At 41.1% G+C, this 14,080-nt stretch overlaps 1 protein-coding gene across 1 annotated transcript; it reads left to right on the forward strand.

The window, feature by feature from the left end:
* LOC125553233 (beta-fructofuranosidase, insoluble isoenzyme 4) lies at positions 1-5,422 on the forward strand. Its single transcript, XM_048717038.2, has 9 exons — positions 1-302; positions 410-461; positions 1,117-1,240; positions 2,952-2,960; positions 3,055-3,929; positions 4,044-4,202; positions 4,406-4,647; positions 4,748-4,841; positions 4,926-5,422. The coding sequence occupies exons 1-9, from the start codon at positions 271-273 to the stop codon at positions 5,136-5,138; spliced, it is 1,800 nt and encodes a 599-aa protein (XP_048572995.2). The 5' UTR covers positions 1-270; the 3' UTR covers positions 5,139-5,422.
* Positions 5,423-14,080: the final 8,658 nt, after the last annotated feature.

The raw sequence follows: 14,080 nt of genomic DNA on the forward strand, positions 1-14,080 counted from the left end.
AAAGGCAGATAGATATTTTTGAGCGGACAGAAACAGCTCAACAACTCCCTCCTCCGTCTATCTATCTCTGTCACTCTCCTCCGGTGCAGGAGGAGAAGCGGAGAGGCGGAGGACTGCCGCCGCGCCGGAGATAGGATGGCGATGGCCATGGAAGGTGAGGGACTCCTCACTCCTAGCTAGCTACCTCTCCCCTCCCTCCCGGCCACATGGAAGGTGACTGACTTGTATGCATGTGTGTCTGTGTTGGTCCTTTGTGCTGCTGCTGCCTTGATGCTGATGCTGATGTGTGCTCTGCTCACAGTGTAAGTCCATCCATCATCCGATTAATTGTTTGAAAGGTTCAGTTAACCAGTCGACTGTTTTGTTTTCTGTCACTCACAGAATTGATGTTTTGCCTGATTGATTGCAGGCTCGCTCGACTTGCTTGTGTGTTCTGCGCCACCATTCTTTTGCAGAGCCTGGTAAGCTCCAGTAACTCTTGTTTCAGTTAATTACTCGCTGTCTGCGCTTCAGTAACTCTGAGACAGTCTGCTTTCACCTTCTATTCATTTTCACACTTGGTTCATTCATGCTGTTAGTCAGCTTATGTGTTTTGCACTTGTGCTCAGGTTTCCTTTTTTAGAAGCATCAATCATATTCAATCAGCAGGAGCCACGCATGCTACAAAATTCAAATTTTTTTTAAAGAAACTTGCTCTGCACCATGAAAATAAGAATCAGAGAATCCAAAATTTTAGTAACCACTTGGTCAAATGACAAAGAGCATGGCCATCTTAATTATGCTGCTCTTTAAGCTTCATATTAAAATATACACCCCTTGTTCATAAATGTAAGACGTTTTGGCAGTTCAATTCTTATGTTTAGAAACAGTGGTAGTACTATAGTAGGTTTCCAATAAGTGTATACAAATTAGTGTTTGTAGTGCATTAGAAATAGCAAAACAAATGGTCCCCAGGACGGATCGATATTCTCATGAGATTTAGCAGTGAATATGCTGCTACGATAGCACTGGGTATGATTTTTGGAAATATTCCGTAGTCTGGCAATGATTTCTGTTTCTGCATAAGTAAGTAGGGCCTGACTTCGGCTTTCGCACTGGCCCCCCAAAATTTCTTAGGCATGGCCCTGCAGCAATGGAGAGAGAGGCTTCTCCTACCCCCAGTCTCCAAAGGTCCCCTCCATTGTCAGCGAGAGGTACAGGACTGCCTACCACTTCCAGCCTCCCAGGAACTGGATGAACGGTATGTTGTTTATGTCTCTGTTTACCTCTCTGCTTCCTTCTTCGGCTTCCTCTCTGTTTCATTTTGTGGGTCATCTGTTCACTTTTGTTTGTGCTTTTCTTGCTATTGGTCCAAGAAAAAGCAAGAGATCTGATTGGTTACCGATTTGCCTAACCGGAGAAGGGAAAAAAAAGTGCCGATCTTAATTTGGTGTGCTAATGTTCAATAATATGCTTGTTTTTTAGGGGATAATATACTTGTTAAAATACACATAATATTTTTGTAGTAGTATCATCACAAACTGTTTTTGTGTCAAAAATAAGGAAGCGCATAGAGCTCAGTGGGTTGAGAAATAATCGACCGTTGTTATTGTGTTTTTCTTTCCTTCTCGACTTTTTTTGTTTGTATAAAGTTTGGGGCCAACTCCTATTTGACACCTATAGCGCCGGTTATAGGCAAAACGCTACACAACGCACCACCATTCCCTCTGCTAAATTTCTTGGGCCAGCCCATATATGCATGTTTCTGTGTAGCTCCCAATGGGTGGGTTCTGGGAAGCTCCTTCCCGTTGTTTTTTTTCTTTTTTCGTTTCTAGATTTTTTGCCCTTTTTTGTACGTTCTTTTTCTGTTTTCCTTTTCCTTTTTTAAAATTCATGAACTTTTTCAAATTTATGAACTTCTCAAATTCGTGATATTTTCAGATTCACAAGTTGTTTTTGCACTCAAAAACTTTTTTGTAGATTATGAACTTTTTAAAAATTCATTAATTTTTTCCAAATTCGTGACTTTTAAAAAAAATTGTGAACTTTTCTAAAATTCATGAAGTTTTCAAATGAGCTAATTTTTTTTTCAAATTCGTTATTAAAAAATTTATGAACTTTTCTCAAAGTCCTGATTTTTTTTATTTTCACAAACTTTTTCAAATTTACAAACATTTTTCAAATTCAAGATTTTTTTCTCCAATTTTTTATGAACTCTTTTCCAGGTCACAATTGTTTTTAAAAAGTCAAAGATTAACGTCCATGGTCAATGGTCAAAGTCAATGCAGCAGTCTAAAATCTGTGCTCAAATGCGCTCATGGACCGCTGCCAATATAGCTCAAGCGTGAGCTTCAGCAGCCTGTACTGGCGCTATAAGCACCAATTATTAACACTGAAGTCATTTCTTCGCCCAAATGAACACTGAAGTCATTTCTTCGCGAAACTTCACACGTGAGTAGAACACTTAGACGATGTTCGCCCTAAAAAATTAAGAATTGTTTGATTATTTTATTTTATTTTAAATTGAAAATGTTATGTAGGGTGCGCCTAGAACCATGTACCAAAAATATACGTCATGTGTATCTAAAATAAAATCGATGACATAGAGATAAACCATGTATCTTTGCTGTATGAAAAAATACATATCTTTCTAGTTGATTATACACACAAAAGAAAAAAGAAACAAACAATATCAGAAAGTATAAAATAAAAATGTTCTACTACGAAACTAGGGTGTCACATCATGTGTCCAAATAATATTAGACAGATCTCTTTTAAAAAAATATTAGACTGATCTGTTATACCCATACGGAAGTAATGAAGTAGTGGATTTGTTTTGAAATATAGAACATCTTTGGTTTTGTTTTACCAATAACCATATCCTATTAATTGTACCTCTATTTGACATTCTCTCACTTTTTTCATATATTTGATGGATTGGCGATCCTTGGAAATCTACGACAACAAAAAAGATCCATGTGGTATGAATACCTCAGGCGCAAACACTTACATAAATAAAAAGGAGAAGAAATTACATCATTCTACATCTTGTAATGCCTTTTATAAAAATTTCAGGACCAATGTACTACAATGGCGTCTACCATGAATTCTACCAGTATAACCCCGATGGCGCCTTTGACCCCAATGACTCCCTCATGAACATGGTTTGGGGCCATTCGGTTTCAACAGACCTCATCAACTGGGTCGGTCTTGAACCGGCAATCAAACCGGATATCCCAAGTGACATATGCGGTTGTTGGACCGGCTCAGCCACAATTCTATTTGGTGTTCAACCGGTCATCATATACACTGGTCTCATCGACAGGAAGGCGAATCAGGTCCAAAACATTGCGCTTCCCAAAAACCGTTCTGATCCGTACCTGAGGGAATGGGCCAAAGTAGGCAGTAACCCAGTGATCCAACATGTCATACCAGGCTTGAACTCGAGCCATTTCAGGGATCCGACAACCGGTTGGATTGGACCGGATGGACTATGGAGAATAGCAGTTGGTGCTGAGGTGAACGGCATCGGTACTGCACTTCTGTACAAGAGTGAAGACTTTATGAGTTGGACTAGAATTGAACGCCCGCTGTATTCAAACAATGCCCTCAATATGTGGGAGTGCCTGGATTTCTTCGCCGTAGTGCCGGGAAGTAACAATGGACTGGACATGTCTTCAGAAATTCCAAGTGGTGCCAAGCATGTCCTCAAAGTGAGCATCAATTCCTGTGACATGTACATAGTTGGGGTGTATGATCTCAAACGTGATGAGTTTGTGCCAGACACCGTCCAAGATGACAATCGGCTGTGGACGAGGATCGATTATGGTACTTTCTATGCTTCAAAATCATTCTTTGACTCCAAACACGGCAGGAGAGTCATATGGGCTTGGAGTAACGAGACAGATAGTTATTCAGATGATATTGCAAAAGGCTGGGCAGGAATCCATGTAAGAAAATCTACCCTTAGCTCCTGTAATTACTTCATATTGAAATAATAATTTAACCGATTTAACAAATCAGTGTAACATCTTTAACCCAATTTTTTTTTGTGTTACATTTAGTCAATCCCCAGGACAATTTGGTTAGATGGCGATGGCAAGCAGTTGATCCAATGGCCAGTTGAAGAGATTGAGTCCCTTCGAATAAATGAAATCAACCATCAAGGACTAGAGCTGAAAAAGGGAGATCTATTTGAGATTAAGGGAATCGACACTATCCAGGTAGTTCCCTATTCAGTATTCACAAACCAACTAACTTGGTCTTCCAAAGAATTATTTTTATTTGAAAAAGTGTCATGGCAGTAAAAGCTATAGGAACTTCTGATAATTATTAATTTCTTTATAGATAGTACATTTTTGGCAACAGAAAATGGGCATATATATTTCTGACCAACTGTAACTAACGGCCGGGCACATAATAACAGGCTGACATTGAGATAGATTTTGAGCCGACGTCCATCGATGACGCCGAACCTTTTGATCCTTCCTGGCTTTTTGACCCCCGGAAGCAGTGCCGGGAGGCGGATGCATCGGTTCATGGTGGCATAGGGCCATTTGGACTTGTTATTCTTGCCTCTGACAACATGGAGGAGCACACTGCAGTGCATTTCAGGGTTTACAAATCAGAGCAAAAGTACATTATCCTCATGTGCTCCGATCTTAGAAGGTTAGTGCTTATCCTTTTTTGACTTAATTTTTGTTACCCTTGATTTCCATAAATGTCTGTAAGGAAACTAAAAAGAAAACATTTTCTTTGCTTTGCACAGGTCTTCCCTGAGACCAGGACTGTACACACCAGCCTATGGAGGCTTCTTTGAATTTGACCTTGAAAATGAAAAAAGGATATCCCTCAGGACTCTGGTGAGTTGGGAGGATTAAATTTGTTTCATTAATTTCTCCGGCAATCCACTTGATGACAGAACTGAAATGGACACCATCGTGCAGATCGATCGGTCGGCGGTGGAGAGCTTCGGCAGCGGTGGCAGGATCTGCATCACGGCCAGAGTTTATCCGGTGGCGCTTGTCGACAACGGCGCCACCCACATGTATGCCTTCAACAATGGAAGTACCACGGTCGGAGTGCCACAGCTAAGGGCATGGAGCATGAAGAGAGCACAAGTGAATGTGATGAAGAGTGGGAGTGTGATCGATGCTTAGCACAGAAGAGCAATTCTAGTCAGACGTGTGATTGAAAGACTGACCACGCACTTGTTGATTTCAATATTTACCACGTGTATTTGAACTTTTGAAGTAGTTGCAATTGATAAGTAAGCATAGTGCTTGTTGCCAACAACGATTTAAATTCGCAGAGGTTTGGAATAAACAAATATGAGCTTGTGCATGCCACAAAGTTCACGTAAGAATGTATGTATGTATGTATGCAACAGTACTGTAGAAACCAGCAGCTTGTCGCCAACGATCTTTCTTGGCTGTCTCAGCAAGTCGGGCCTGCTTATCTTTCTCCTCTGTTTGAACATTAACAGGCACATCACAGTTAGCATGACGATCGAGCATAGTACCTGTAACTGAGTACCTCAAAAGTTAAAGCAATATTAGCAACGTTAAATTCTCCATAATATCCATGGATTAGGTGCATCTCTCTACATATCTACAGAATTTGGGATATTTTCTGAAGATGAATCAGTGGTATCGCTCTGTATCTCTGCTTTTTTTTCAGCTGATGCATGTCAATATATCCGCTCTTTATCCAAGTGCCTGCTTGTATGTTACTTGGTTAATCAAGAAGCATCTTCATTTCATGGCTGTGCATCTAAGCAAATAGTGCATGCTTAGCTGGCCAAGAAATACTATTAGTGCCTATGTCATGGTAGTTAGCACATGCCAAATGTAAATTTAAAAAGAAGCAACAGGGGAATTGACTCCATTTTGAACTAAACAGAACTTTCAAAAGAATACCAGAAGAGCAGCAGATCCGTCCAACTTATCAGCAGAAAACTATGTTCTTGTTTTCAATTGGGACACACAAATGATCTAGTTGGTCCCTGCTTCTCAAGATAGCTTCCCTTCAAATCAGCAGGGTTCGGATCAACCTTCATAATATATATATATATATATATAGCTAGTTTGCCTACAACAAAAGAAGGAATTAATGGTACTCCCTCCGTCCCATAATATACGTCTTTTACACTATGGGACGGAGGGAGTACCTGTTAAGCAGCTCCAAAGTTTTCAATGGAATGGCCTGATTCATCGAGGCCGCAACTCCTTTGCTCCATCTGCACTAGCTAGACCCAACAGAAGTTCAGAACCTCCATTATTTAGGGATAAAATTGCACAAACAATCTGTAGTGGTATTCAGTTAGGCCTACAAATCACCATTTCCTGCAACCAGATCCTATCAGTAGTCCATATGAAAAAAGACCTGTCATTTAATATACACTTGCAAAAGGGCCCGTGGGTTATAATGGGATAATAAAATCATGATCTTCAAATCAAGCTTGCCATGTAGGTCCTACCCTGTTAATTCAAATGAAACAAAATGATCAATTGAAGGAAATGCTTACATTTTAACTGATGGACCTATTGAATCCAATCTCTCTTGCCCATTATTTTATCATGCATGTTTTACGGTTTAATTAGCCAACTGTAAAAAGTTAGGCCGTGAGTCGATCTAGCCAGCTGTCGGCTTCCAAAAAAGCTAGGGTTCCTCTTGTCTCCCGTCGGCGCCGTCACCAGTCCACCCCCTCTCCGGTGGCCATAGGACCATGGAGGCGGAGTGGATCTCGGCCTTTGCCGGTGGGAGGGCTCCGTTTTTAGATCTATTTTTGAGTTTTGTTAGAGTTTGTGTTCTACTCAAGAAGGCGAGACGGTGGTGACTCCTTGAAGATGGAATAAAGGTCTCCCCACCTAGCCCCCGTTCCGGTGATGCGTCTAGCATCGTCGGTGGGCGTGTGGAGGTGTGTCTCTGGTGGATCCGTCTTTGGTGGATTTACTTGGATCTGTTCATCGTTCGTCTATATTCTTGTGTCTTCAGGTTGGATCCTTCCGATCTACACTCTTCATCGGCGGCGGGTGCTATTCTGGTGCATTAGTTCTATGGGCCTTAGCACGACGACTTTCGACTGTCTACTACAATAAGGTTTGTCCGGCTCCAGCGAGGGAGGGGCGATGACAGTGGTACGCCTTCGGCTCGCTTCAGTGCTTGTAGTCGTCGCTAGTTGGTTTACGGATTTGGATATAATTTTTATTATTTCTAGTGTTTGTTGTACTACCATGATTGAAGATGAATAAATTGGAAGTTTTTTCCGCAAAATAAAAAATAAAAAATTAGCCAACTGTGTGCACATGATGAGCACCTATTTAACCAGGTCTCTCATTTCATATATGCATGTCTCACGAATCCCACTATTTCAAATCACTTTTAATTTGTACCCCAGACCACTAGTAGAAAAATGGCCATTTGTCCCAGTTCCAGAGGACCATTTGTTCCGGTTTTGGAACCGGAATTAAAGGGTCGGGACTAAATCTCAAAACCTTTAGTCCCGGTTCATAAGCAAAACGGGACAGGTAGGGCTCCACGTGGCCGCTGTGGCGTGCCCAGGCAGGAGGGTCTTTAGTCCCAATTGGTAACACCAACCGGGACCAAAGAGCATCCACGCATCAGCAGCTCAGGAGCTGGGATTTTTTTTTTGAAGGTGGTGGGGGGGGGGGGGGGAGGGGGGGTTGGGGGTTTTGGAGGGTTAACTTAGGGGTTCCATATATTGCGTTAGCTAGCTAATAGGGAGAAGTGACCTCTCTTATCTCCGTGCTTAGTCGACGCTAGGTACTATATACGTATAGAGAGAACTCGACACGCTAGCTAGTAAGCAAATGAAGGAACCATTAAGTACACAAGATCGTCATGAACATATACAGAGAGAAGTGATCGACCTCTCCTTCTCCGAGAGATTGGTCGAACAACAAGTTTTCGTATATCTATCTGACCCTACTAGCTACACATATACAATATAAGATCTCTTACAATCCCTAACATCTAAAGTCAATTTTCACATGGCATTATCCGGCTGGGTTGATGAAGTGGTCAAAAAGAATCCCGCCAATTCCTCTTGAATTCCTCGTATGCGATCTTCTGGTAGGAGTTCATCCCGCAGTTGCCAGATCTAAATTGAAGAAGAAGGTCAATACATGTGTATGAATGAAACTCAACACAAATGATGATAATAAAATAAAATTGTGAATATTTTTGCTTACGCACTTCATATTGTTTTTCAGAGTAGCCCCGCTTATTAGAGGCCATCGCCTTGTAGATGAATTCACAAACGTAGTATCCACAGAAATCGTTCCCGGCTTCCTGCCACAAGCACTTTACGAGAAATAGAGGCCAATCAAACTGATAAGAAAGCATGCTAAATGGTATTGATGAAACTATCTAGAATCAATGGGAGATGCGTGGAACTAGCTAGTAGTACTTACTTTCGGGTGTGTTAATCGTAGCTCGGTTGGCAGTCCCGGAGTAATTGCGGTGAACTCTTTCCAAACCCTGCCAGACAAAGAAAATAATTACTTGATATCAGAAAATGAACAAAGTTGCCGATATGGTGCAATAATGATCGATTGAACTTACTTCTTGACACTAATAGAAAAAGGGTCAAACATGAAGCACATTAGTGCCGGTTTGTAAAAAAACCGGCACTAATGTGATCAATAGTGCCGGTTCGAATGGCTATGCATTAGTGCCGGTCCGTAATGAACCTTTAGTACCGGTTCATGCCACGAACCGGTACTAAAGGGGTGGTGGCAGGCTGGCGTCAGGCCAGGGCCCCACGAGCACCTTTAGTGACGGTTTGTGACACAAACCGGTACTAAAGGTCTAACCTATAGTACCGGTTTGTGTCACCAACCGGCACTACAGAGTCTTAACCTATAGTCCCGGTTGAAGACACAAACCGGTATTATAGAGCAATTTTCAAACTCTACACCCCTTAGTGTATCGCCATTTCAGTTTTGAAAAAATCAAAAGAAAATGATAAAAACTTCAAAAAATAAAATCCTTCGAGAGGTAGTTATATTACTACATCTACACGTTAGGAAAATTTGAAAACTTAAATTTGGACATGTTTTGAAAAAAGTGTAGGGAAAATGTAAAACGGCTATAACTTTTGCATACGATGTCGGAAAAAAACGTATAATATATCCAAAAATTCAGCATGAAAATCCGCATCCGATGGAAACGGCCTATGACCTGTTTGCAATTTTTTAGAATCCTCAAATTCCAAAAGAAAAAAAGATATGGTCAAATTTAAGTTTTTCTAATTTTTTTTGTTAAATCTGGTCAAACTACTTATTCAAGAAGTATTAATGTTACTACATAATTATTCAAGAATATTAGTGTTACTAAATAATTATTTCAATTTTTTGAATTTTGGTCAAATCTGGTCAAACTATGGTCAAACTGTGGTCAAACATGGTCAAACTTATTCAAGAAATATTAGTGTTACTAAATAATTACTGTTTTTTAGAATAATAGTTTCAAACTCAAACAGTGAAATGTGTGACTTCATGCTCAAGCTAAACTCCTGAGGGTTAATAGGATTGACATCTTACTATTGTCAGGAAAACAACAAGTGCAGACTTGGAAACGAAGGAGAATAGAACCCGAAAGTTAAGCATGCTCGGGCTGGAGTAGTGAGAGGGATGGGTGACCGGTCGGGAAGTTAGATGATTTGAAATGAGTGATCCACACTTGAGCAGTTAAGAGAGGTGATTAGAGACTAAATCACCAAATAATTCAGAAAAATTAAAAATCGAAAAAAATAATCAAATTTTTTTTCCAAAATTTTCAATTTTTTTTAAAAAAAACCTTTAGTACCGGTTGGTAACACCAACCGGTACTAAAGGTCCCCCATACCAGCGCGCGAGCTCATGCCACGTGGTGGCACTTTAGCGCCGGTTCGTGCCGAACCGGTACTAAAGGGGGGGGGCTTTAGTGCCCACCAATTAGTGCCGGTTATGGAACCGGCACTAAAGGCCCTTACGAACCGGTTTTAAAGCTCCGTTTTCTACTAGTGTGAGCATTTCAGTCATGTTCGCATACTTCTGGGGATCTTTTGGTCTCGAGTCTAAGACGGTTACTACTCCCCGCTCAAGCTTAATCTCTAGCAGAATAAAGTGGAAGCTGTGCACGCATGCATAACTCATCAATTACATTACCATAACCTCGAGTAATAAGGGAAATTGAATATGACAAGACAGTAACACTCACTTGAAGTTGTAGGAAAAGAGTATTTTATCTTTGTTTAATTTTTGAGCAATGATTTTAGCAAGTTGTCCTCGGTTTCTGTGACATTCTTATGAACCATCCATTCACGTATGACATTTGAGTTAATGAACCTAATGTCATAGATTTATGCTTTTTTGCATTTGACAATCTTCAATCTGCATAATATAGTGAGGATAATTATATATACATGCAATGAAAGAGCTGAGCTATATATAGCTGTTGGGGAACGCAGTAATTTCAAAAAATTTCCTACGCACACGCAAGATCATGGTGATGCATAGCAACGAGAGGGGAGAGTATGATCTACGTACCCTTGTAGATCGCAACGGAAGCGTTGACACAACGTAGAGGAAGTAGTCGTACGTCTTCTTCCCGATCCGACCGATCCAAGCACCATTACTCCGGCACCTCCGAGTTCTTAGCACACGTACAGCTCGATGACGCTCCCCGGGCTCCGATCCAGCAAAGCTTCGGGGATGAGTTCCGTCAGCACAACGGCGTGGTGACGATGATGATGTTCTACCGACGCAGGGCTTTGCCTAAGCACTACAACGATATGACCGAGGTGGAATATGGTGGCAGGGGGCACTGCACACGGCTAAGGAACGATCATGAGGATCAATAACCAATAGCGGGACCTGGATGCCCATATTGGCTCCAACATATTCTACGAAGATCTTTATCGGTCAGACCGCATAACAACATACGTTGTTCCCTTTATCATCGGTATGTTACTTACCCGAGATTCAATCGTCGGTATCCAATACCTAGTTCAATCTCGTTACCGGCAAGTCTCTTTACTCGTTCCGTAATACATCATCTCGCAACTAACTCATTGGTTGCAATGCTTGCAAGGCTTATGTGATGTGCATTACCGAGAGGGCCCAGAGATACCTCTCCGACAATCGGAGTGACAAATCCTAATCTCGAAATACGCCAACCCAACATGTACCTTTGGAGACACCTGTAATGCTCCTTTATAATCACCCAGTTACGTTGTGACGTTTGGTAGCACCCAAAGTGTTCCTCCGGCAAACGGGAGTTGCATAATCTCATAGTCATAGGAACATGTATAAGTCATGAAGAAAGCAATAGCAACATACTAAACGATCGGGTGCTAAGCTAATGGAATGGGTCATGTCAATCAGATCATTCAACTAATGATGTGATCTCGTTAATCAAATAACAACTCTTTTGTTCATGGTTAGGAAACATAATCATCTTTGATTAACGAGCTAGTCTAGTAGAGGCATACTAGTGACACTCTGTTTGTCTATGTATTCACACATGTATTATGTTTCCGGTTAATACAATTCTAGCATGAATAATAAACATTTATCATGATATAAGGAAATAAATAATAACTTTATTATTGCCTCTAGGGCATATTTCCTTCAGTCTCCCACTTGCACTAGAGTCAATAATCTAGATTACACAGTAATGATTCTAACACCCGTGGAGCCTTGGTGCTGATCATGTTTTTCTCATGGAAGAGGCTTAGTCAACGGGTCTGCAACATTCAGATCCATATGTATCTTGCAAATCTCTATGTCTCCTACCTAGACTAGATCCCGGATGGAATTGAAGCGTCTCTTGATGTGTTTGGTTCTCTTGTGAAATCTGGATTCCTTTGCCAAGGCAATTGCACCAGTATTGTCACAAAAGATTTTCATTGGACCCGATGCACTAGGTATGACACCTAGATCGGATATGAACTCCTTCATCCAGACTCCTTCGTTTGCTGCTTCCGAAGCAGCTATGTACTCCGCTTCACATGTAGATCCCACTACGACGCTTTGTTTAGAACTGCACCAACTGACAGCTCCACCGTTTAATGTAAACACGTATCCGGTTTGCGATTTAGAATCGTCCGGATCAGTGTCAAAGCTTGCATCAACGTAACTGTTTACGATGAGCTCTTTGTCACCTCCATATACGAGAAACATATCCTTAGGCCTTTTCAGGTATTTCAGGATGTTCTTGACCGCCGTCCAGTGATCCACTCCTGGATTACTTTGGTACCTCCCTGCTAAACTTATAGCAAGGCACACATCAGGTCTGGTACACAACATTGCATACATGATAGAGCCTATGGCTGAAGCATAGGGAACATCTTTCATATTCTCTCTATCTTCTGCAGTGGTCGGGCATTGAGTCTTATTCAACTTCACACCTTGTAACACAGGCAAGAACCCTTTCTTTGCTTGATCCATTTTGAATTTCTTCAAAACTTTGTCAAGGTATGTGCTTTGTGAAAGTCCAATTAAGCGTCTTGATCTATCTCTATAGATCTTAATGCCTAATATGTAAGCAGCTTCACCGAGGTCTTTCATTGAAAAACTCTTATTCAAGTATCCCTTTATGCTATCCAGAAATTCTATATCATTTCCAATCAGTAATATGTCATCCACATATAATATCAGAAATGCTACAGAGCTCCCACTCACTTTGTTGTAAATACAGGCTTCTCCAAAAGTCTGTATAAAACCAAATGCTTTGATCACACTATCAAAGTATTTATTCCAACTCCGAGAGGCTTGCACCAGTCCATAAATGGATCGCTGGAGCTTGCACACTTTGTTAGCTCCCTTTGGATCGACAAAACCTTCTGGTTGCATCATATACAACTCTTCTTCCAGAAATCCATTCAGGAATGCAGTTTTGACATCCATCTGCCAAATTTCATAATCATAAAATGCGGCAATTGCTAACATGATTCGGATAGACTTAAGCATCGCTACGGGTGAGAAGGTCTCATCGTAGTCAATCCCTTGAACTTGCCGAAAACCTTTTGCGACAAGTCGAGCTTTGTAGACAGTAATAATACCGTCAGCGTCAGTCTTCTTCTTGAAGATCCATTTATTCTCAATTGCTTGCCGATCAGCGGGCAAGTCAACCAAAGTCCATACTTTGTTCTCATACATGGATCCCATCTCAGATTTCATGGCTTCAAGCCATTTTGCGGAATCTGGGCTCACCATCGCTTCTTCATAGTTCGTAGGTTCATCATGATCTAGTAGCATGACTTCCAGAACAGGATTACCGTACCACTCTGGTGCGGATCTTACTCTGGTTGATCTACGAGGTTCAGTAGTATCTTGATCTAAAGTTTCATGATCATCATCATTAGCTTCCTCACTAACTGGTGTAGGTGTCACTGAAACAGTTTTCTGTGATGTACTACTTTCCAATAAGGGAGCAGGTACAGTTACCTCGTCAAGTTCTACTTTCCTCCCACTCACTTCTTTCGAGAGAAACTCCTTCTCTAGAAAGGATCCATTCTTAGAAACGAATGTCTTGCCTTCGGATCTGTGATAGAAGGTGTACCCAACAGTCTCCTTTGGGTATCCTATGAAGACACATTTCTCCGATTTGGGTTCGAGCTTATCAGGTTGAAGCTTCTTCACATAAACATCGCAGCCCCAAACTTTAAGAAATGACAACTTTGGTTTCTTGCCAAACCATAGTTCATAAGGCGTCGTCTCAATGGATTTTGATGGTGCCCTATTTAACGTGAATGCGGCCGTCTCTAAAGCATAAACCCAAAACGATGGCGGTAAATCTGTAAGAGACATCATAGATTGCACCATATCTAATAAAGTACGATTACAACGTTCGGACACACCATTACGCTGTGGTGTTCCGGGTGGCGTGAGTTGCGAAACTATTCTGCATTGTTTCAAATGTACACCAAACTCGTAACTCAAATATTCTCCTCCACGATCAGATCGTACAAACTTTATTTTCTTGTTACGATGATTTTCAACTTCACTCTGAAATTCTTTGAACTTTTCAAATGTTTCAGACTTATGTTTCATTAAGTAGATATACCCATATTTGCTTAAATCATCTGTGAAGG

Source organism: Triticum urartu, chromosome 4A (genome assembly GCF_056163025.1).
Source record: "Triticum urartu cultivar PI428250 chromosome 4A, HENAU_Tu73, whole genome shotgun sequence".
NCBI lineage: Eukaryota > Viridiplantae > Streptophyta > Magnoliopsida > Poales > Poaceae > Triticum > Triticum urartu.

Bases quoted from the DNA above. Each gene is read 5' to 3' on its own strand.
- LOC125553233 (XM_048717038.2), top strand. From the start codon at position 271: ATGCTGATGCTGATGTGTGCTCTGCTCACAGT. The intron at 303-409 runs GTAAGTCCATCC...GATTGATTGCAG, and splicing joins ATGTGTGCTCTGCTCACAGT to GCTCGCTCGACTTGCTTGTG. The intron at 4,203-4,405 runs GTAGTTCCCTAT...ACATAATAACAG, and splicing joins AGGGAATCGACACTATCCAG to GCTGACATTGAGATAGATTT.